This window comes from Bos indicus, chromosome 18, assembly GCF_029378745.1.
Source record: "Bos indicus isolate NIAB-ARS_2022 breed Sahiwal x Tharparkar chromosome 18, NIAB-ARS_B.indTharparkar_mat_pri_1.0, whole genome shotgun sequence".
NCBI classification, from domain to species: Eukaryota; Metazoa; Chordata; class Mammalia; order Artiodactyla; family Bovidae; genus Bos; species Bos indicus.
In genome coordinates, this window is record NC_091777.1 from 35,990,164 (window position 1) to 36,013,181 (window position 23,018).

The 23,018-nt window shown below is 55.4% G+C and overlaps 1 protein-coding gene and 1 long non-coding RNA gene across 3 annotated transcripts; one reads left to right on the plus strand and one right to left on the minus strand.

The window, feature by feature from the left end:
- Positions 1-122: 122 nt before the first annotated feature.
- Positions 123-21,970, minus strand: SLC12A4 (solute carrier family 12 member 4). Of its 2 annotated transcripts, none has more exons than XM_070770810.1 (24): positions 21,797-21,970; positions 16,761-16,855; positions 15,221-15,352; positions 11,404-11,550; positions 11,258-11,312; positions 9,230-9,360; positions 7,777-8,018; positions 7,426-7,640; positions 6,704-6,868; positions 6,528-6,626; positions 6,184-6,241; positions 5,673-5,847; positions 5,194-5,312; positions 3,661-3,759; positions 3,383-3,502; positions 3,075-3,179; positions 2,654-2,822; positions 2,171-2,366; positions 1,888-2,057; positions 1,670-1,801; positions 1,480-1,587; positions 1,122-1,309; positions 853-984; positions 123-694 (listed from the first exon to the last, which is right to left on the minus strand). In XM_070770810.1, the coding sequence occupies exons 1-24, from the start codon at positions 21,909-21,911 to the stop codon at positions 601-603; spliced, it is 3,261 nt and encodes a 1,086-aa protein (XP_070626911.1). In that variant the 5' UTR covers positions 21,912-21,970; the 3' UTR covers positions 123-600. The 2 variants fall into 2 exon arrangements, with proteins under 2 accessions (XP_070626911.1, XP_070626912.1); XM_070770811.1 differs by lacking the exon at positions 21,797-21,970 and adding an exon at positions 20,115-21,574.
- On the plus strand, positions 472-2,058 carry LOC139177087 (uncharacterized). Its single transcript, XR_011561509.1, has 2 exons — positions 472-694; positions 853-2,058. It is a non-coding gene; the product is annotated as an uncharacterized lncRNA (long non-coding RNA).
- Positions 21,971-23,018: the final 1,048 nt, after the last annotated feature.

The following is a 23,018-nucleotide window of genomic DNA, read 5'->3' on the forward strand; positions in this document are numbered from 1 at the left end:
TGGGGCTGGCCAGCGGTTGCCGGAAAGGGGCACAGCCTTAGGGACCCGGCTCTGGGCCTGGATTCAGTCCCGCCTTCTTCCCCCGTGCCAGGGGAAACAGAGCTGGGGCAGTGGGAGGCCCAGAAGTACACAATGTTTTATTGAAAAAAGTCAGGCTTCAGCTGGCTGGTTCCATTCAACTTGGCTTGGTGGGGGTCCCCGCCCACAGGAGCTGAGTCAGATCTTCCTGCAGGCGGGCTGGGCCGGATCCCTCCCTCGTCACCCTTCCCCTCCTCTCTGATGGTGACATCCAAACAATAAATATGCAATAAATAGCGCTCCCGGGCCAGCTGCCTTCAATCCCCACGTCAGCCCCCACCAGTTTTCTCCAGTCTGGACAGGCATCCTGGCGTGTTGGACGGGCAAGTCCCCGAACCTCTCAGGGTCCCGAGGGACCTCGGATCCATCTCCATGGCCAGGTCTGGGCCCAGTCTCCAAGGAGACCTAGTAAAGCTGGGTCCAGGGTGAGGCCAGGCAAAGTGGGGCTGGCAGGTGGGTGCTGGAGGGGGGTTGTGTGTTACCCTGGACACCTTCACTCTAGGCCACAAGGCTGTACTGGGCTCAGGAGTAGATGGTGATGACTTCACGGCCACCGCCACGTACCAACAGCACTCGTTCGAGGCCCTCAGTCAGCACCTCCAGGAACTCCATGTCTGTGGGGCATCAGTCAAGGAAGCAGCGCCCACGGAAGCACCCAGGGAAGTCTAGCCCATCAAGCAGAGCTGGGGTACCCTGCAAACCCCCAGGGCATCCAGGGACAGGAGCTCCCAGCCTGACCTCATACATTGCCCACCTCCCCACCAAAGGATCCAGTTCTCATCACCCTCGCTGTTCTTGGGTGGGCCGGGCATGTTCAGTAGGACCAGGCGGGCGTCATGGGAGCGTGTGACAATAACTTCATTGAGCTTCACGGCCGTGTGCATACGCCGCACATTAGACTGGTCCCTGCAGATAACGTGGCTGATCATGGATCCCACCCCTGGAACACCCCACCGGGCTCATCTGCCCCCATCCCACCTCCGCCCCCATCCCACCTTCACCCCCGGCCTGGATATGGCTGGGTCCATTTCTGCTGCACTCACGGCTTAATATGCACCAGCTCCCGGAAGTTGTCAGGCGTGTGGCTGGAGTCCCAGGGTTCCGTGGCCATGTACTTGTCCCTGGTCCATGTCATCTGGATCTTGTCAGTCCCAGCTGCAGACTCATCCTCCTCGTCAGAGTACAGGCTCTCCAGCCGCAGGGCTGAGTGCCGGTCCTTGACTAGCTGGGCCTGAGGACAACCAGAGGAGGTCGCCTCAGCGCCGTCAGGGGCCAAGCTAGCCCAGAGTGATCACTCAGCCTCAGGGAAATGAGGGGGGCTGCAGTGAGTCATTCTGATGCCCCCACTTGATGGCCTCTTCCCAGGCTGGACCCTGCCCTGAGCTGAAAAAGGTCACTGACCTCTCGCTCCCGCTCTGTCTTGGTCAGCCTCATCTGCCGCAGCATCTGGGAGCGCTGCTCCATCATCAGTGTCCGCTCGTAGGTATACGCAGAGATGTCGCTGTTGTGCTGGGGAGACGGTGAGCCATGAGGACCAAGCTACAGGGGTGGAGCGGGGCATCCACAGGGCTAAGGTGGGCAGGAGGCTCACCATCTCCACCACCTCCACCTCTGCCTCTAGACGTAGGTGGTATAGGAAGATGGCTAGATCCTTCTTCATCTGGATGCTGTTGTCGTCCATCTGGGCCACCGTGAAGATGCGCATCCGGCATTTCCTCCAAACCTGCGGCCAGGGAGGGTGGTGGTTCAGGCGCACACCCTCCTCTGCAGGCCCAGCCCCTCGCGCCATGGCCTGAGCACCTGGCCTACCTTGTGCTGGCGCAGCAGAAAGGGCAGGAGCATGAGCATGCCGCCGTCATGGACAATCCACCACACGTCGATGTGGCCCTCCAGGTAGCGCTCGTGGTTGCTGGGGTAGAAGGCGATGTTCTTGGGCACAAGCAGGGCCAGGTGGGCAGCCGTGGTGCAGCGCACGGTGTCTGGGGAGAAGGGGCACTATCGATTGTCAGCCCATGACCCTCTGGTCTCTGCCCTCGCTTAACCCCTGGCCCCTGCCCTATGTGGTCGAGCCCAGGCCCTGAGTCTCACACACCAATAAAGGTCTTCCAGGCGCGTGGGTCCTCGCTCTGTCGCCAGCCGTAGGGCCAGCCCAGCACCACGGTGTTGTGCCTCATGCCACCCAGGCCGCAAGACTGGATGAGGTGGGCCAGCCCCTCCCGCACCTTGCTGGCCACCACTACCTGGCAGAAGCCCTTCACCTTCTCAATCTCCATCATGTTCTTGATTGTCTGTAGGGAACATACCCAGGTCAGAAGGCAAGGCCATCCATGTGCCCTTTGTTCCCTGCCCAGGCCCCAGGGTACAGAGCTGCTTGGTGGTGGGGGAGGAGATGGGGGCAAGGTGCCCACCCAGAGACCATGCTTGCAAGATGGAACCTTCATATCCACCTGGCTCCTGCTCTCAGCTCTCACCTAGCTAGCCAGGACCGGTCCCCTCCCCTATGTACCAGCTACAGCCCGGACATCTCCAGTCTGGTTCAGGGTCCTCCCACCCCCGACTCCCGCCCCGGCAGTACCTGCTCAGCGGCCTGGGCCTCGCCGTAGCTCTCCAAGAAGCTGCCCTGGATGACAGAACCGACGATGGTCAGGCCCTTGCCAGCTTTAAGCTGGGAGGCGAAAGTGAGGAGCCGCGGGTACTTCACGTGAAGGTCCTCATCTAACTTCAGCAACACCAGTAGCTGAGGCCTGAGTGGCCAGATGGAGAGGCAGCCTGAGACCAGGGCCAGAGGTCTGCAGGGACCCAGCTCCCCCCTCTCTTGGCTCACAGGCCCCCTCAGGTAGCAATGATCCAAGGCCTGATAAGCAGGACGGTGCCCCTGGCAGCTCAGGACAGGGAACACGGACTAGGGAGGGAAGCCAGCACCTTGTGACTCTCTCCTCTCACAGGGTCGCCCCCCTGAGAACCTTGACCTCCCCTGCCAGGCCCAGGTGACTCACCGCCAGTTCTTGGTGTGAGGAGGGCCCTCCTCTAGCCGCAACAGGGCATAGCGGGCGGCACTCAGGGACAGGCCTCGGATCCCATCACCCCATTCCTTCTCAGCCCTGCAGAAGCCCCCAAAGGCTGGTGAGTCCCCTCCAAGACTTGTGTCCATGTGTATGTGGGATGGAAGGGACCAGGCCCAAGTCACAGCCCCCCAACCCCAGCGCCATGGTGGCTTAATGAAGGATGGCTCAGCTCCCCTCACCCAACAACTACAGCCCAGCCCAGCAGCCCTGAGCACCCGAGTGGGTGCACGCACACTTACCCTTGGTACTCAATGTACTTGTAGATCATGCCAGCGATGAGCATGGCAACCAGGGCATAGTACCAGGAGGAGACAAACATCAAGGCCAAGCAGAGGCTCATGCCCAGGAAGGACAGCGCCCTGGGCCAGAGATGGGAAAAGGGCCAGAGTCAGGGAAGGACCTCCCAGTCTTTCACCAATAGAAACTGTTGCCCAGAGAGTTCAAATCCCATCCAGGATGGTTTCCCACATAACTCTCGTGTCGGAGAACCTGGCTCAGGGGCCCAGCTGGCACGTACCAGTGATAGTACTTGAACCGAGGCCGCCAGTTGGGGGTCCTCAGGAGTGTCTGCACAGCACAGGCCAGGTTCACAAACAGGTAGCACATCAGGAAGAACCTGCGGCACAGGGAGCGGTGGGGACTGAGCGGCCCCCTGGGTAGCTAGGTGCCTGATGTCTCAGACCCTCCCCAGGCTGGGCCTAGGTGAGGAGCCGAGACTGTCACAGCCCTGCCCGGCACAGTCAAGCAGGTCGTCTCGGCCTCATTTCGCCCACGCCCAGGGCCAGATGTGGATGGGACACTGCGGTGATGCCTGCAGAGCCTGGTCTCAAAGGATGTTCCAGGCAGAAGGCGAGGGGGCTGTGGGCAGGGGGAACAGCTGTGGAAGAGGATGGTGTAAAGGGGAGTTCAGTGCCTGATACAGCTAGGCAAAAGCCAGGCCTCTGGCCTGGGGGACCAGTTGGATGAGGGGCTGTCATGAGTGTGGCGAGAGGGGGTCAGAGGAAGACGAGAAGGGCCATTTTGAGTCACTGCATTAGAGACGCTTGAGGGACACTTCAGTGGGCGTGGGAGACCAGGATGGAAGAGGTGCGTGAGCCCCCGGCGAAAGACAGGAAAGGCAGAGGGCTGAGGGGAGTGGCTGCCCACTTCTACCCTCAGCTGGTGGGTGAGGAAGGACAGACAAGGAGGCAGCAGGGCTGACGAGAGAGGGCAGGCGGGGGCAGGGACTCTCATGGTAGGGGCAGTGCTCGGGCCCGTTAGGGCTACAGGAGAAGCAGCCTCAGCATCAAGGCTGACACACCCTCACACGGGCACTAAGGGGCCACCACCCGAGACAACTGCGGCAAGGATACTTCCAGGTGTGGGTGGAGCCAGGCAGGGATGGGCGGAGGTGTGTTGGGGGAACAGGGGAGCACTGACTCCGGCAGGCCTGGCTGTGGCTGGGGGCGCGGCTTCAGGGGGACGGGAGTTCAGTCAGCCCTACCGGCTGAGTGGGGTGGTGAAGGGTGGCTCGGACATAATGGAACAAGCAAGAGGGAGCACCAGCTGCGGAGCAAGGTGTGTGAGGAGGGGCACAGTGGCCCTGGCCCTGGTGGAGGTGAACAGAGCGAGGACACGAGCTCTGCCTCCGAGACCCCTGGAAACTGCTGCGTGTCTGCCACCTCCTGCAGGGCACTGGCAGATTCAAATGCCCAGCTGACTCCAGAACTTTAAAAGCAAGCAACTTGAAAACAGGTGGATGGGACAGTGGTGGCTCATCAAGGGTGCTGAGATTGCTGCTTGCCCGTCCCTGCTCTGGGGTCTCCCACAGAGGCACAAGGGACCTACTGGTCTCTTTAAAACATCTGAGTAAGCACTGGAAGGCAGTGGTTCAGAAGGTTGAGCTCTGCCAGGCAAACATCCCCCAACAGCCTGACCCGTCTCCCAGCTGCGTCCTCAACCCTAGACAGGGTCACAGATGAGCTGCTGGGCAGGGCTCCCGGCTAGGGTGTGGCTGAGGGTGCAAGGAGACTTTCCCAGGGCCCTTGCCCTGCCCTGGCCCCCAGCTCACATGGATAGAATGGGGGCCACCATGTCCAGCGAGGCGATGAGGATGCCCAGCTCGGCGATGAGCGCCGTCAGGAGGAGGGCCCACGTCGGTTCGCCATTTGCCTTGCCATGGCCGAAAACCTGCACACACCGGGGGCAATGGGGTCAGAAGCGAAGAAGTTGGTCCCATTCCACACATCAGGACACAAGTCACAGCCTGGCCTCCATCATCTCCAAGTCCCTCAGGGGCTCAAGTCACAGCCAAACCTATCCTGACAGGTACTCTGCCCTCCAATTCCCCAGGCCTCTCTGCTGTGAGTGGAGACAGGCCTTGGGGCTTCTGGGCCCAGGCAGCTCTGCCAACAGCAGCTCTCCCTGGATGGCTGCCTGGCTCTGGCCCCTAGCAGGACAGCATGCACCCGGATTTACTGTCTACTTCTCTCCCTGGCCAGCATGAGGGGCTAAGAGGACCCAAATGGTGGGGGAGTGCAAGAGGCTCACCCGGAGGAAAGGGATGATGTTGTCCTTGGCAATGGCCTGCAACAGGCGTGGTGCCCCAGTGAGGCTCTGCAGGCCAGCACCGCAGGTGGAGAAGAAGGAGCCGATGACGATGACCCAGGGCGAAGGCCAGGCTAACGTGCCCACCACCAGGTTTCTGCTGACACCGTCGCCATACCTGCAAGGGCTGGGCTCAGACCATGCTCCATACAAGGAGCCCCTGAAACCCTGGCTGGGGCCACCCAGTGTGAGGGCTGGCAAGGGTCAAGAAGGACAGCTATGGGGGACAGAGCTCTGGCCCTCAGCAGAGGCCAGTCCAGCAGCCCCCATCCTTCCAGCCCAGACCCAATCTGATGTCACCATCCTCTTAGAAGCCAAAGTCCTGGTAGGACTGACCCACCACTGACAACCAGCAGCCTGAGGACATGTGTGGGACCACGAGTATGAGGGGGTCTGGGGTCTGGGCAGCAAAAGCTTGAGCCCACAGCCACAAGGAGGGGCCCAGCTCACTCACTTGTCCCGGAGGACCACACCCTCGATGCAAGCGCCGAAGAGAACCACACTGCTGAAGTCTGCAGCCACGTCAAGGAAAGCTGGACCTCTGTTGCCACTGCTGCCCCCACTCACTCCCCACGCAGGGCCCCAGGGCCCCCCTTGCCCAAGTCTCAGGACACCTGCAGCTGAGGTTTCATGTCAGGTACAAATAAATCCCTTGAATGTGTGCACGTGTGTAAGGGTTGATGTATACATGCATGCGTGTGTGGTGTGTCTGCACATGCCAGGCGGTGACTTAAACACAAGGAAGTGCCTCCTGCCCACGCACCCCCCTGCCACAATGCCAGGCCTGGGAAAGGATACAGACAAGGGAAGTGGTAACAATGGCCAGAATGGTCCCCACTGGGATGGACTTCTGCGCGTCTCGGAGGTCCCCAGAGCGGTTGGAGCCAGCCATGATGCCTCCAAAAACAATGAGACTCCCTCAGGGGCTCCCTCGGGAGTCGGGGCAGGGAGTGTGGGTGGGCAAGAGGGCTCACCTGTTACTGAGGGGAAGAAGATGCCAACCAGCACAGTGAAGGATGTGGCGATGTCAGCCACCACGTACAGGGGCAGGCTCTCCTTCAAGCCAAGGGCGTCCGTGGAGGGCAGCCCGTGCTTCTCCACGACCTCACCCTTCTCCAGGTAGGCGCTCCATAGGTTTTCTGTGGGGGTGGCCACATCACCACTGCAGCCCCAGGGAAGTCTGGGGCAGCCCAGCCAGGGGCTGCAGGTGTAAGAGGTTCTGGGGGCTCAAGGGGGTGACCTCAGCCCGATGGCTGTGGTTTCAGCCACAGGGCCACTCTGGCCACAGGGAAGGACTGGCTGGCTAGAAGTCTGGAAGGCAAAGGTAGCTGAACTGCCATTGTCCGCCACTGCGGGCCTCTGAGACAGAGGCCCTTTATGGCTCCTGTGAGAACTATCCCAGGCAGGGTCAGGGGCTGGTGGCTGGGGAGAGAGGGGCTGCCAGAATTTTCTGGGGGGCTGCTGCAGGCCTGGGACACTGGCCAAAACAGGCTCCGTTCAACCGAAATTTAGCTGCCAGGAGCTGGGCTGAGAGGACACTGCTGGGCTGGGAAGGCAGCCAGAACCACCCTCCATTCCTGAGCTGGCCACACAAGGGCGGCTCTGTGCTACCCTGTCCCTCCATGCTCGTTCCCTCTTTCTGCTGCTGCGGGGGCGGGGGGGAGGGGTGGGGAAGCAGGTGGAAGGGAGCACACACCCTGGAGCACGCCGGCAGCTGCACCAGGGATGCCCGGGATCTCGGTCACATTGTTGAGCAGGAAGTAGGGGTCGCAGGACTCAGCCGTGAGGTTGGGGCCGTGGCAGAAGAGGCTCCAGAGCTGGGTGGCCACTGTCTCGTTGTCCACCACAGCCGTCTTGGCGCAGACATCAAACTGGTCCCGGGACAGTGTCCTGTTGCCCAGCATACATACTCTGTGGGGCGTGGAGGAGGTGAAAAGTATCAGCAGCTGCTCAGCCCGAAACTCCCATCTGGCAGCCTCTACAGAGAAGACCATCCATGTAGGGGGGATGTCAGTATAATGCCTGGAGGTTCTCCCAGGTTACTTACGGAAAAACAGGAGGGTCAAAAATAGACTTGATGCCTCCAGCATAGATGGAGAGGATGGAGATGATCACACAGGCCAGGAAGAGCGAGGCAAATTTGTTCACATACTTGACACCAACGAATACCACTAGGGTCATGAAGGTCAGAAAAATGGTTCCATATACCCGCATATTGTTCAAGGTGGCACTCGATGTGTCATGAGTGCCTATTGGGTAAAAAATGGCGGCTGGAGGGGCGATGTAGGTCTGAAACAAGAAGACAGATAAAGGAAGTTCAATTTTCCTGTGTGGAGTATGTGCTTAGTCACTCAGTCGTGTCCAACTCTTTGCAACCCATGGACTGTAGCCCGCCAGGCTCCTCTGTCCATGGGATTCTCCAGCCAAGAATACTGGAGTGGTTGCCATTTCATCCTCCGGGGATCTTCCAGACTCAGGGATCAAACCCTCATCTCCTGCGTTGGCAGGCAGATTCTTTACCACTTAGTTATTTGGGAAGCAGTGAATTTTATGTGAAATATATCTTAATAAAGCAATTACTTACAAAAAAGAAAAAAATAAATAAATAAAATGATCCAGACACAGGAGCTGACCTGAATAGCTAAATAGAAGTGGAATAGTTTGAGGAGCAACAAAATAAATAATGATAGTACAGGATTATGAGCCAAAGAATAAAAATAAATATCCAGGAGTCCATACTGATATAAATACATGATTGAATAAATAAACAAATGGAAAAAGGACAAACTTCCTTACAGAAGAAATCCAGATAATAAATGTAGGAATGTGGGAAATAGAAAAACAAAAATAAAACCCCTAGAATATCCAGGAATAGGCTCTATACTACAGACAGAGGATCTGGAGGTGGAAGTAGGCAGGCAGTTCCTCTAAACGTCTATTGTCTGGCTGCCCAGGGGCGGGCACTGGTTAAACTATGTTCCCCATTGCCCCTCCCACTCATTCCCCACTACCAGGGCAGTCCAGTGGGAGGCAGGAAGCTGAGTCAGAGCACACTTGGGGCCCAAAGAGAGGGTACTGACTTCCCTGATTTCGGTAAGAGGATAAGATGGATCTGAGAGGCCTTGGCACAGAACCCTGGAGACAGAGCTGGACAGAGCCCACATGAGCCCGGGAGACAGGCTCTGCATCACCACCGAGATCCATCACAGCGTTATAGGCGGTAGTTCACAGACCACCTGCCACAGCTGAAATAGTGCCTGGGCAGCTGGAACACCCAGGGCCAAGGTGAAGACTGCCAGGCCCCTTCCATGCCTGATCCAAACTGGGAAAGGGCTGAAGGGGAGACTGGCTTGAACAAAGATCTTTCTCTCTCAGAGAGGCCTTCCTCATTGTAAGCCCTAGATCTGGACCAGACGTGAGGGGAGCATGAAGAGCCTGGGTTTATAGGAAAGGGGCTGTTCCGACAAGAACAGAAACGGCCAGGACTTAGCCTGACTTACCAGCAGGATCTCAATGGCCCCTAGGATGTACATGGCTGCCGCAAATGTTGTTCCCAGGTAGAAGCACAGGCCCACGGCACCTCCAAATTCTGGCCCCAGCGAGCGGGAGATCATGAAATAGGAGCCCCCAGCTATAACAGAAAAAGCATACAACAGGTCAAGGCTGGTTTTTCTTCAAGAGGGCCTCTCCCATGACAACCCTTCACAACCATCCAGGGGCACAGGAACTGCTTTTCCTATTTACAAATGAGCAGAAGGTTTAGACAACCTTGCCTAAGATAGCATGGTTAATAAGTGGCCAGGCTGGGAGTGGACCTGATTTCATTTGACTCCAACACACAGCATGGGCCAGTGAGATGACTACTCTACTGGGGAAGCTCTAGGTCCGCAGCAAAGCCTCAGTGGAGTTAGGTCAGTCCCCACTGACTCCCCTGGCTAATTGTGTCCTATCTCAGCACACCGCACCCTTCCCAAGGGCTAACTAACTCTGTTAGTTGACCCTCCAGACCAGAGAAGGGACTGTATCTTATCTAGTTTTTTGCCCCTAGGGCCAGCCACAGGGTAACTGTCCATGGCTGACTCTCCTGCCTTGAATCTGTGCTTCCATCACAGTCTCACACTCCTGGCAAGACTGAGTCAACCCTGGGCCTCAGGGCCAGTGAGGGTGCAGGCGACAAGAGCCATCCCATGCTTCTGGTTGAAACTGCTCCTGATAAATCTTATCTGTGAAAAATCTGGGAACAAGGATCAAGAAGCTTTAAAAAGGCTACTCCTTTTCACGCTGTAATCCCACCTCTAGGACCTTGTCCTATTCATTGGAAGGACTGATGTTGAAGCTGAAACTCTAATACTTTGGCCACCTGATGGGAAGAGCTGACTCATTTGAAAAGACCCTGATGCTGGGAAAGATTGAAGGTGGGAAGAGAAGGGGATGACAGAGGATGAGACGGTTGGATGGCATCACCAACTCAATGGACATGAGTTTGAGTAGACTCTGGGAGTTGGTGATGAACATGGAGGCCTGGCATGCTGTAGTCCATGGGGTCACAATCGGACATGACTGAGCAATTGAACTGAACTGAGGACCTTCTCCTAAGGAAACTGCCAGGGGCATGAACAAAGATCACTGTGCAAGACTGTTCAAGACAATGTTTACAACAGTGAAAAAGTAGAGAATAGGAGAATAATCACATACATTAGATAATATCAATCTGCTTTAAAAAACCAAATAAACTGTTTTCAGCATTTGAGAAATAACACACACACACACACACACACACAGAGTTTGGGGAAAACAATACATCTCAATACTTTATAAGACCCTAAAACCATGGACCAAAAGGCTAACTAATCGTTATGAACTCAGGATGGTGGGATTATGGGTACTCTTCAATTTTTTTCTACATTTTTTTATACTTTAAATCCCTCTTCTGGTAAACATATTGCTTTTCCCCTATTACTTTTATACTAATACTAATAAAATTGTTATTTGAAAAAAATAAAAAAGGATTCAAACACAGGAGCCAACCTGAATAGCCAAATAGCCAAAGTGGAACAGTGCAAGCAAAAAATTAAATGATAATACTAAGGTTATGAACCAAAGAATAAAATAAGTATCCAGGAGTCCACAGGGAAGGTATAAATACATGGCTAAATAAATAAGTAAGTGGAGTCTCTGAAAACCAAGTCCAGTCTCATCATGGAAAACCCTACAATCCATAGTGTGGGCCAGGCTCATTGGCTTGGGTCACCAAGAATGCCCTATCACCTTCTTCATCAGCCCCAGCACCCACTTTAAAAAGTTACTTTTATACTATAAACAAAACAAAACAAACCCCGAACAAATAAAACAACAGCGATCTCAAATTCTATCAAGCAGGGATGCTCCTAAGTGGTGACACTTTCTGGATTCAAGGACTAAGACCCCACCAGAAAACTGTCTGGGGGACAGGGAATGAGTGTTTCCGGGCATGTCAAGGGGGATTCTGGGCCCATTCCCCACCTCAGGCCTGAATGGCACTCACCCACCTGGAACCACGCCATTGGTGGCGATGGCGCTCATGGAGATGGCCGTCAGCAAGGTCTGTGGGAAGGAGGATGGAGGTGAGCAGCTCAGCTGGGCGGGCTCTGTGGGGCAGCCGTGGCCCTGCCCCCCCCCCCCCCAGAATACTCACACAGCAGCAGCAGATGAGCACAATGAGGAGGGCCTGCAGCACGCCGGCTGTGCCCACCATCCAGGTCAGCCGCAGGAATAGGATAACCCCAAAGATGTTCTGCAGGCAGGGCAGGTACACCCCCATGAGGGTGCCCATGCTGGGTGCCTATGGAGCAGGAGGGGAGGGGGGAGATGGAGCATCAGAGGGGCCCCTCATTGCTTGGCTGTCCCCCACCTCCAGGGTATTCAGCCAGAGAACAGGCTGGAGAAGGACATCCCAAATGGAGACCTGGGGATACAGAGAGCGAGCTGACTGGATATCCGTGCTGACCTTCATACATTAAGAAACACTTGGGGAGTGGGAAGGTACAAAACCTGCTTCTTTTCCAAACCCTATGTGTGAGCTTTTGAGCCTCACCTCCCCTTCATGGTCCTGCTACCTTCCCTTCCTCTCTTTCACACTTCCAGAAAGTGACGTCTACATCAGACCTCCACTTTCTCAGCCAGCAGGCCCTATTGTACCCAGGTCAGAGTCTAAAACGTTGTTCCTGACCCTCCCTCTCTCCCACACCCCCATCCAGTCCAGGGGAAAGTAAGTCGTGCCCAGTGTACCTCTCAAGGTGCCCTGAGATCAGTCTGCCTTGCCTTGGTCTTGATCCCCTGAAGCTGGGGCGCTACACCTGGGGCACCTGGATAGTGCCTTCTTATGCCTGTTAACCTCTCCATGCTCCAGCCCACTCTGCTGCCAGAGCAGGACTCTGAAAATCAAGACCAGTCGCATCATCCTTACTAAAACTCCTCTGCATTGTCTATACTGTAATCCAGGGTGGGCCAGGCTCCTTGGCCTGGGCTACCAGGCATGCCCCATCACCTCTGTCAGTCTCGGCCCCAGACAACATCAGACCCTCAGAGCCTCTGAACCAGGGCATGTGCTAGGCTCTGCCTGGGATGGTTATCCCTGCCTTACGGCCTGGCAAATTCCTCTTCAGTTAAACCTTCAGGAGACTTAACTGTTGCCTCTTCCAGGAAGTTACCCCAGATTGCCCTAGGTGGAGTTTGTACTTCCTCTTGCATTCCCTCAGTATCTGATATACTCTTCTATCATAGTGGTCACAATAGGTCACGGTAACTGTTCACTTGAGTGACCATAGTGGAGTAAACTTGGCTTGTTCACTGTTCTGTCATCAGCAGGCCCTGCAGGTACTCAAAAGGTGCTCCTAAGCCCAGTGAGTGATGCCTTAGAAGGCCTCTGGGATAACCTGTTGAGAAAGTCCTGCATATAGAGTGGAGACTCAGGCTGGAGGGCAGGTAAGGAAAGTCTGTCTCAATGGGCACATCCAGGCAGGATTTCTCAACTACCTAAGAGCAGAGTAGGGGCTAAACAAGAGGCCAGGGCAAATGCTGAAGCACAGAGTTAGGGCTGGTACCTTCTTGAAGAACTGAGCCCCACATGAGAACAGCACAGAGTTGTGGGGTCCTAAGAGCTTCCACCAGAGCCTCCAGCAAAGCCTGCTGCTCTAGAGCCAGGGTGGGAGAAAGAACTCTGTGGCCACAGGAACTCTTCTCCAGGGCCCAGGCCAGGTGCAGGATCCGTGCACAGCCTAAAGGACCCCAGGAGGGCCTGGGAGGGCCCCAAGTAAAAACAAATGGTCTCTCAAGCTGTCCTGCACAGAGCAGGTGATGGATACATCTCAATGTGGGTTCTGACTGAGCCCTTCTCAGAGGTCCTGGACCACCCACAGGATAGTGGCAGCTCCCAGCCTCCCCATTCAAGGCTGAGTCACTCTGGGAAAAGGGCAGTATGGGAAAGGGCAGGGTCGGAAATGCTTTCTGCATCTCTAAATAACCTCTGGCAGTCTCAGAAAGTCACCAGCCCACAGCCAGAGCGGCTGCCATGGAGAGGCTGCCTTGGGTCTTGGTGTGGTCTGGCTGAAGGCCCACCCTTCCGGCTTTAAGCTTTTCTTTTCTGAGGCCCCTGCTCACACCCGCCTGGGTGAGGACCACAGCTCATTGGCCCCAGCTCCCTAGCTTTCTGCTGATTTGCTGTGGACTTGACCAGGCTCCTCCTTTCTCCATGAAACAGCTACTAGCGCTGGGACACTCAGCCATCCTCTGCCTCTTTAAACCCAGGGCCAGGGAAGCTGGCAGGTAAGCTGAGGCTGGAATCCAACACCCTCACGGGCTCTTCATAAGGCCAAAGGACCACAGCCCTTCACCAACCCAGAACACCTTGTTGAGATGTACTCTAGCCTTTCTTAGGGACCTTTTTACTCCCAGCCAGTGGCTTCCTGGACTTGGCCTGAAAGGACAGAGAGGAGACTCTTACCCACGGATCTCACCCCTCACTGCAGGGCTAAACAGGGATAGCCAGAGATAAACAGAGTTCTCTGCTATCTGCAGTTCAGAAAATATCATCAAAATCACAACCAACAGGATAGGGTGAGGGTCAGGTCTGTGTGACCCCAAGATCTCAGCTGTCCTCTCTCAAGAGTGGGCTGGGTTGCCTCCGAGAAGAGTGACATGAGGGGTGCACAGCTGCCTGGTCGATCCTCTCTCCTCACCCACCTCAGTAATCTCAAGGGCAAAGGCAATCTCAAGGGCAATCTCAAATACCTGCCCAAATCTCAAGGGCAGGTCTGAGACTGGGGGATGCGGTTTATTCCAGCCAAGGGCTCCTCCTGCCTGTGCTGACCTCCAGCAAGAGGTCAGCTAGTGCCAGACCCAAGCTCCTTTTGGGTCACAGCTGCTTCCCAAACCTCAGGGAGTCAGGAGACGTGGAGAGAAGCTGCTTTGCCTCTAAACTGAATACGTAGGGGGAAAAAAACAACCCAGCCTTTGGTTAATCTGAGCCCCATCACACAGGTTAGGGATAGGGTAAAGTCATCCCTGGTGGCTCCAGTGGTAAAGAACCCACCTGCCAATGAAGGAGACGTGGGTTTGATCCCTGGGCTGGGAAGACCCCCTGGAGGAGGAAATGGCAACCCACTCCAGTATTCGTGCCTGGGAAATCCATGGATAGAGAAGCCTATCAGGCTACAATGGGGTCGCAAAAGAATTGGATACAACCAAGCGACTGAACAACAACAAAGTCATCCCAAAGAGAGGACGACTGGAGGGCCAGAGGCCTGGAGAGTGAACAGGAATAAGACCAGGAGAGAGATAGGGAAGCCCCAGGAGGCAATGTTTTACTCCTCTCACCCTCAGTCTAAGCACTCCAAGGGGCTATTGGAGAGGTCTGCCAATGGAGCCAACAAAGAGGGGCAGAAGGGTTTAGTCATCTGCTCTAGGTCACATAGCCCCAAGGTTCCTAGTTCCAAAGGTAACACCCTTACCCATCCTGATGGGATGCCAGTGATCTGGCATTCTACACAGTCACATACCTCACAGGAAACCCACAAGTCTCCCAGTGTTATGTGTTGACCTTTAGCTCAGTCACCTTAGGCAAGTTACGTAACATCTTTGACACTCAAGTTTCCTCACCTGTAAAGCAGGGATGATAACAGAAACTGCCTCACAGATTTTTTGTGAAGATGACACGCAAGAACCCTGGCCCACTGCTTAGCATGCCTCACGCACACGCACACACACAGGCCTAAGTAAAGGCAGTGGTCGCTCCCACCATTATTTCTGAGGGTCTCCCTGGTTCTCTGCCCTGAGGGGCTCCTCCTCAGCCCAGCCCTTGAAGCCTCCTTGAGCCCAAAGTACTCAGTGCCCATCCTCCATGCTCACCACACCTGGCACCTACTTCCCCGGGATGCTAATAGCTACGTGGGGAAACTGTCAACTCCACGGTGTTGATTCTGTCCTCCTAGGAGCAGCCTCTCTGACCAGCTCACCTTGGCTGCTCTCCGACGGGCACCCTCTCCACTCTCAGCCTCCTCATGCTCCTTGGCGCCCTGTGTGAGGTTGGTGTAGCTGACGAGCTTGCCCAGAAGAGATGACACCTTTGGGCGGATGTCCAGCTCTTCCTGTAAACAGAGCCACAGGGCATTCTGACAATGGGCCCAACTGGCACCAGGCTACCTGTGTGTAGCCAGCAGCCTGGCCTCTGGTCCCTTGCCAAGCCCTGAGGCAGGCTTGGGCTCCTGCCTGGGGAAGCCCAAGCCAGCCAGCTGGGCAGGTGTGGGTGCCCCACCCCAGCACTCACTTCTCTCTGCCCCACCTTGGCTCAATCACTACCAGCCCATTTGCAAAACTACCTGCCTCAGGGGAAAGGGCAGGGCAGACAGGCGACCGGCACACTTCATCCTGCCTGTTCTGGCTGGCCACCTCCCAGCTATGAGTAGGCCTTTGGAACTCACATCTGTGCTCAATAGCCACCCTAGTGATCCCAGGGAAACAAAGAAATTAAAAGAGGAGTCGAAAGAGAGATGCCTGGGACAAGTGAAGTCTCTCTTATCTGCCCAAACCCTGATCCTCCTGGATGGTCTTCCCCACACCCTGTGAATAACCCACCTCAATCCCCAAGGTGGGATCCTAGCCCCCTAGCCCATCTTTGGGAGAGGCCAAGTCAAGAGGCCTCCCAGGGCTCAAGATATGGCACAGCATCTAGCACAGCTTCCTGAGCACTGTGTCTCCACCTGCCTGTTCCCACATTTAGTTTTTCCCTATCAATCAGCTCCCTTCTGACCCTACACACAAGGAGAAACTGGCTTGGAGTAAGAAGTGAAGATGCAGGTCTTTGAAAGTCTATGGAGACTGAAGAGCCTACGAGACTTGCACAGAATGTGGGTAGGTGTGGGTCAGAACTTAGGGGCCTAAACCATGACTTCAATTCAGAGCCAACTTCTGATTTGAGTCTGAAAATGATAAAATTCAAGGCCAAAGTCACAAAATTTGTGACTGTGAATGCTTCCAAAGAGAGATCACAAAATTTGTGACTGTGAATGTTTCCAAAGAGAGATCCACTTAGGTTATAGATATGGAGAGAGAGGGCAGATTCGGTGAGAAGGACCAGGTCTTGGTGAACTTGATGGGGCTAGAGTTGGAGGAGTCAATCAGGAAGGACAAGGAAGAGTTCACAAGAGAGGGAAGAACTGTGGACTGTGAAAAGTCCCAGATGTGAAGGAGACAAAGGAAATCCTGAAGTTAGAAATCCTGAGAGGTGGTGAACTTGCTGAGGGGCTGCATGGAAGTCAAAGGTAAACACTCTTGGAGGTAGTAATGGGGTAGAGGCCTCTGGGAAAGCAGTTACAATTGAAAGGGCCAAGAGAACCGCAGCTTGGCTGCCAAAGGAGTGAGACAGACAAGCAGAGACTGGAGGAGGAGCCCAGACATAAAGAGGCACAACACCCAGCCGGCTTGCTTAGCTAAGGCTTAGGTCCTGACAGGTCCCTGCGCGCCCACACCCATAGCCCAAAATGGCTCCTCAGCTACCTCAAACAGTGCCAGGTTCCTGTCATGGTAGTCACTTCCTCTGGAAGCCTCCATGGGACAAAGGAAAGGGCTGCTCTCTTTATGGTTGCCATGTCCTGTAGAAAGAGAGAAACAGAATCCTAGTCAGGGGCTGCCTACTGAGCCCCCAGCATGCACTTCTCCCCAGCAGGCCTGCTGTCATCTCTGTGGCGCACTTTAGGGACCAGTGTAACAATACTGGGCCTCAGTTTCCCCAACATACCCTGTCAGCCTCCTTGAAAGAGCCAGAATTGGCAGACTGGCCAATGATCAAAACCCAGCACGAACAGTCATCTAGCATGGGGCACAGGAGCCAAGGGCCCAGACGCACTAGCTCAGCACTGTTAACACCAAGAGGCGGAGTCTGCTGCAGAAGGGCGTGGCTCAGTCAAGGCCCGCCTTCAGACCACCCCTGAGACACACACTCCCGTTTTTCCCAGCCCTTCTGGAATACCCAGTGTGCCAGGTGCCAAGGGCTCAGTGTCCTCAGGGCTCCCCCAAGAGCTACCCTCCAGATAGAGAAAGCCACACATGGCGCCTTCTGCCGCCATGATCAGCCAGCCACCCCATCACGCACCGCCTGGGGACGGCATTCTTGAGGGCCGCCTGAGGCATGCCGGGAGGAGCGGCAAGCAGGAGACTGTCCAGTGTATGGAAGTGGGCGCCCAGAGCTGTCTAGGGTCGTCTGGGAAAGCCCTATGAAAGCCTGACCAGGTGGTGTGGGACTCGGCAAGGACTGTAGGCAGGACTCGCTTGTTTACCTCCCTGTCCCCAGATACCAGCCGCTTGCCCGAAACTAGGCGTGTGGCCAGTCCCCACATCAACCTACCCCCTCAGGCCGGTGAGGTAGGGCCTCAGCACTAAGGAAACCTCACAGAAAGGAGCCAGATGCACCTTCTTTTAATACGGCTGCCTCAACACTCAAAACTGGGCCGCTTTTTCTGGCCACCCAGCATCCACTCTTTCGTTTTCCAAACCGTCTCCATTGTGAGTCTCAGTGGGTGACATTCCCAGCTTTCCATGAAGCAGGCAGAAGACACCAAGAGCCCTTTTCTAGTTGCTAAAGGAGAAAAAAACCCTTCAGTTTGGAAACTGGTGGGAGTGGCTGAAGGCCTCACAGCTGACATCTTGGTTCAAAGAAGCCACGTTGGTGTTGGATGGCAATGACTACAGCAGCAGTGTTGGCCTGGTGTCCTGTGATAGAGGTGGCCAACAGAAGCATCTTCACTGATCCAGACTAATGGGGTATTTTGGCCATGCCTGGTTTTGTGAGAGCTACCTGGCAACCTTCTCTTGTTAAATAGCCCCCAATCCATCTCTCTTGTTTGCGGTGAAAAATACTGAATTACGCCTCCTCCATTTGATACATCCTCTTGCCATCAATATGAAACTTAACTTCTCTGAGCCAACAATCACTCAGCAGGTGCTCTGCTGTGGATTCTTTACTGCCCCAAGAGACTGACAGGTAAAGCATGTTGATGACCATTTCTGGGGCAAAATCAGCTGTTCCTTCCCACAGGATGTAAAAAAAGTATATCACCGCCTCTAGGAACCTGGACTAGCTAAGTAAGTGAAGCAGCTCAGTACCAGAAGCTACATGTCTGTGTGTAGGTCAGTGCTAAGGGCAAAGTGGACAGAGATAGTGAGAGGTGAGGCCAGCCTACAGAATCACTTTAGAGCCTCGGGGTGGGGGGAGGTGGTCACATAACTACTCAGACACCCTAAGACATTTGCTATGCCCTTGATGCTTGTTCAGGATGAGGATAAGGAGTCACAGGAAAAACCTGAAAACCCAGTACATGGATGGTCCTTCAATGAGAAGTCCCCGAAAACTACTTAGATTTTTGTTACAAAAATATCTTCCCTGAATAAGTTAGAGGCTTTATTCTGTCCAAAAAAGGCAACTATAAGAGCTCATCTTGTTTCCCTTTCTGCCTTGGCTGCCAGGAATCTCTAAGCTAAATTTATTTCTTAGATCCAGTCACCATCTGCCTCAGAGTCCTTGCCCCTTTCCTCTGCAGGGTTTTGATCTTTCTTACAGTAAGAGTCCTTTGGGGAGGAATTTTTGTTGTCTATCTCTTCTGACCCTTCTGTGGAAGTAGGTTGAAAGTAAAGGATAAATCATTCTAAACTCCTGCACCGCAGCCTTCCCCCCACCACCACTGCCATTGTCTAACCCTAACCTCACCTAAGTACTGTATTAGCATCTAGAAAACAGAGCTGAGCACATAGCAGTCCCCCCAAAATGCCTGTGGATGGTCCTGCAAGACCCAGTCGATCCCTTGTCCCTTCAGCCATGATGCCAGGGCAGCTCAGAGCCCTTCCAAAGGTTACCTTTAGTTCTCATAGCAATACTCCAATAGGTATCATTTACCCTCGTTTAGTAACAAAGAATGTAAAGCTCAGATTCAGAGGCAAGGTGACTCAGTGAGAGGGCCAAACTTGGATCCCAGGATCCCCTAGATCCAGGTAAGAGCTGAGCTGTGGGTTCCCTGCTCCTGCTTAGGACCCCCTTCCATCCCAGGAGGCATCCCAGGGTTGCAGTGCAGGCCACAACTAAAGAGTGTCTGGGGTTTGCAGTTTGACCATGATGTGTATATCCAAGGCTCCTGGTGTTCAGTGGCCAGAAGCCAAGCTTGGATTCCTGTGCCTCCCTTTGTCTGATCTAGGGCAACCTGCTTACCCTCTCTGTGCTGCCTTGCTTTCTTTTCCTATGAAGTAGAGCTAATAACATCCACTCTTCCAACTGCCTAAATGCCTCAGAAAAGGGACAGCCTGGTGCCAGATACCCAGCAGGGATTCCATGGAGTTCCCCAAAACTGCCTCAGTTAAGGACCGCTCCCATGGGATTATGGGAATTGGGGGAAGGTAGGGTGTAAGCAGTGCCTGGGTATCTGTACTGCCCTCAGCTATTCCAAAAATCCCAGAGCAGGTCTGGGCATGCCTGCCAGGCCAAAGCTACTCAGATGCCACCTGAGACCCCTGGTGAACCACAGCATGAAGGCTGGGCCTGGGGGCTGCCTCTGATATGTGTGTTCTGGCCAGCAGCTGTGAATGCGCCAGCTGCAAGCAGGGATCCAGGTGACACTCCGGGTATCCCTGTACAGGTATCTGCCAGGGATACTCCTCTAGAACCTTTTCGCCCTCTGCCCACAGGCCACGGTGGGCTGGATGAACAAGTCCATCTATGCCCTTGGAACAGAGGTATGGGCCTTGAGAGATTCAGATACCAGGCCGACGGAGGGGAGGGGGAGTCCCATGAGATGCCCTCAGGGTTACTATTTTTGTGCCCCTGACCCTTTGCAGCCCCCAACTAGAAGGATCATAACCACTCACCAGGGTGCAGAATGTCCCCCATACTGCAGACACAGTCACGATCTGGCTGAAAGGGAGGAAGAGGAGGTGGGGGGGATAGTGGGAGGAGCTGGCCCAGCCTGGAGGGACCTGGCAGGACTCAGCCAATGTGAGGGAGCCAGTTCCCTATAGTCCCCTGTGAGAGGCCAAGGCGGAGCCTGAGGCTGGGCTTCGCTCTGCCTACCTGCTGGTCCAGGCTGATCTTAGGGATCCAGCCCAACCCAGCCTCTGGGGAGAGAGAGCCTCCAAGGGCTATCAGAGGAGCAGGGGTGGCTGCTGGCTTCTGCTCTGTCCACTGGTACCAGGCTGGGGCAGGTGCCAGCAGGGGTTGAGGTGTGTACACCCTCACAAGCTGTCAAGCCTGTTTAAATTTCCATGATGTCCAGCAGCCCATGCCACTGCGCTGTGCCATCTCCACACACAGCAATCAAGTGACACACCTACAGCCATCACCCACATGAAGCGTGGATCACCTCAGTCAGGCCCCCATCAGAGACAGATCCAAGTCAGATCAAGATAACATCACCTGACACATGCCACCAACATGCATGTCCCCTGCAGATCTCCATCACGGTCAGTAACAGACCAAGCATTTGTCATCAGTCACATCACCATCCTCATCACCGTAGCCCACAAGAATGTGCTATCATGACCCCACTCTGGCTCTGCGATACCCCACAGCTGTACACTTGCACAAGCACAACTACACATGCATGTGCTGCTGCACACACAGACAAAAGTTCTTGGAGTGTTCACACAAGAGTGAGCCCTGCAAGAACAGGGCCCTGGGGGCCTCCTGGGGAAAGAGATGGTGAAAGTCAAGAGCAGGCACCTAGGAGGGGGAAGCCGGGTTTACCTTCAGGCCCAGTTTAACAGCTAAGAGGGCTCTGGAGTCTCCCACCCTCGATCTGAATCCCCTAGAGCAAGTTACATAACTACTCCATGCCTCACTTCACTCATTCCTAATACAGAGTAACACTACCTATCCCAGGGCGGGAAATTAGGAGGATTAAACGAGTTAATTCAGGTAAAGTGCCTAGACAAGCCTGGTCCCGTGTGAGTGCTCCACACGGGTGGAGTGTCCACTGTACCTACAGATGTAAGCTGGGATCCATGTAGCACTCAGGCAGTGGCCCACAGACCCCTTCAGGCTTCCCTCCGAGGGGACTGGAGTGCTGGGCTGCACACAGGAGGAAGGAGAAGGGGAGGGGAGCGGAGGAGACAGAGTGGTTTTAGGGAAAGAGATGCTGAAGCACAAAAGTGTAGGCGAGACGAGAAGAGGTTAGGGGCGGTTGGCAGGAGGTGAGAGGGCGGGGGTCCCGCCTGGATGTCGCTCCCAGGCGGGAAGAGCCAGAGATGGAGGTTCAGCGCTCTTGGCGCCCCAGGCGGCCCCGCTGGCCTGGCCACGTCTGCAGCCCCCGCCCGCGGCCCTCAAGGGAGGAGCTGGGGTGAGGAGGGAGGCCCGACCGCGACAGCAGGCGCCGGGGGCCCAGGAAAATTGTGTCTGAGCGCGAGGAGTTGGGGACTGTTTAGCGGCGAAGGAGTCTTAAGAAAAGTTGGGCCCTCATCGACGTGTGTGCGCACGGCCCGGCGTCTGTGCGCCAGCCGGTCCCGCATGGCCCGCTCTCCGCCCCGGCCCGGGACCCCACCGGGCCGCCCCTCACCGTCCGCGTCCTCCCGATCGGCGCGCTCCCCGTAGTCCACCCAACTCAGACCCTCGAGGTTGTCATAATCGCCGCGCCGCGGCCCGTCTACCGGCACCACGGTGAAGTGAGGCATCCCGCGCGCTCGGCCCCGCCGCGCCCGCCGCCCCGGCCGCCTGCCCGGCTGTCCCCGCCGCTCCGGGCCGGCGCGCCCCGCCCGCTCACATTCCTCCCCGCTGCGCTCACTTCCTCCGCCCGCCCCCCGGGCCGCCCCTCGGGGGCGGGGAGCAGGAGGGGCTCATGGCCGGCTCCTCCCTGAGGGTGGCCCCGGAGGAGTGAAACCCCCGGGGCGGGAGTACTATTCCACGCCCTGGGGAGGCCCGATTCCTGTGTGACCTCGGGCGGTGACCCGCCCTCTCTGAGCTTCAGATGCAGTGCTTGTAAAATGAGGAAATGCGCTTGGGGCTGACGAGGGCTCCTGAGGTGAGGCACGAGGTGAGCTTTGTGCCTAGTGAGCGAGCGCTCAGTGACATTTCTGTGATGCAGGGCCGGGGAAGAGTAGGCAGGAGCCCAGAGCTCATTCAAGAACCGCCCAGGGGCCTCCTCGGCACCCTATCCCCATTTTCATCGTCTCTGTCTTCCACCTCTCCTCCGCGTCCCTGGAAACCGAGGGAGCCCCAGGAAGATCCCATCCCTTCGCCCACCCGACAGTGTCTCTCTGTTGGAGGCTGCTGGGGGGATCCGTGCCCTTTCACTAGAGGCTGCTTCCTTCTTGGAAGTAAGGACACCCATTCCCCCTCGTCCAGCCCCATGGGCCTCTTCAGACGCTGCACTGGATTCTTTAGCCAAGTTCTTTCATCTCAATTTTATCTTTTTCTGTCTCACCTCCTGGGGATTCCTTTTTGTTATTGTGCAGTCGCCAAGTCATGTCCGACTCTTTGCGACCCTAGGGACTGAAGCACACCAGGCTGCTCTGTCCTCCACTATCTCCCTTTGCTCAAATTCATGTCCACTGAGTTGGTGATGCTATCTACCCAAGCCATTTATTTCTTTACTATTAATTTTCTTTCACTTTCTATGCCATTGCTTCAGATAAGTTTATTCAGGTGGCTTTACTTTAACATCTAGACCATTCTTTCAGCTATTTCTCTATCAGAAAACCCCAGTGCCCACCTCCATTTTTTTCTCCCTTTTATGACTCAGAGGGTTTTAGAATATCAGAATTAGTGGTATCTTTCCAACC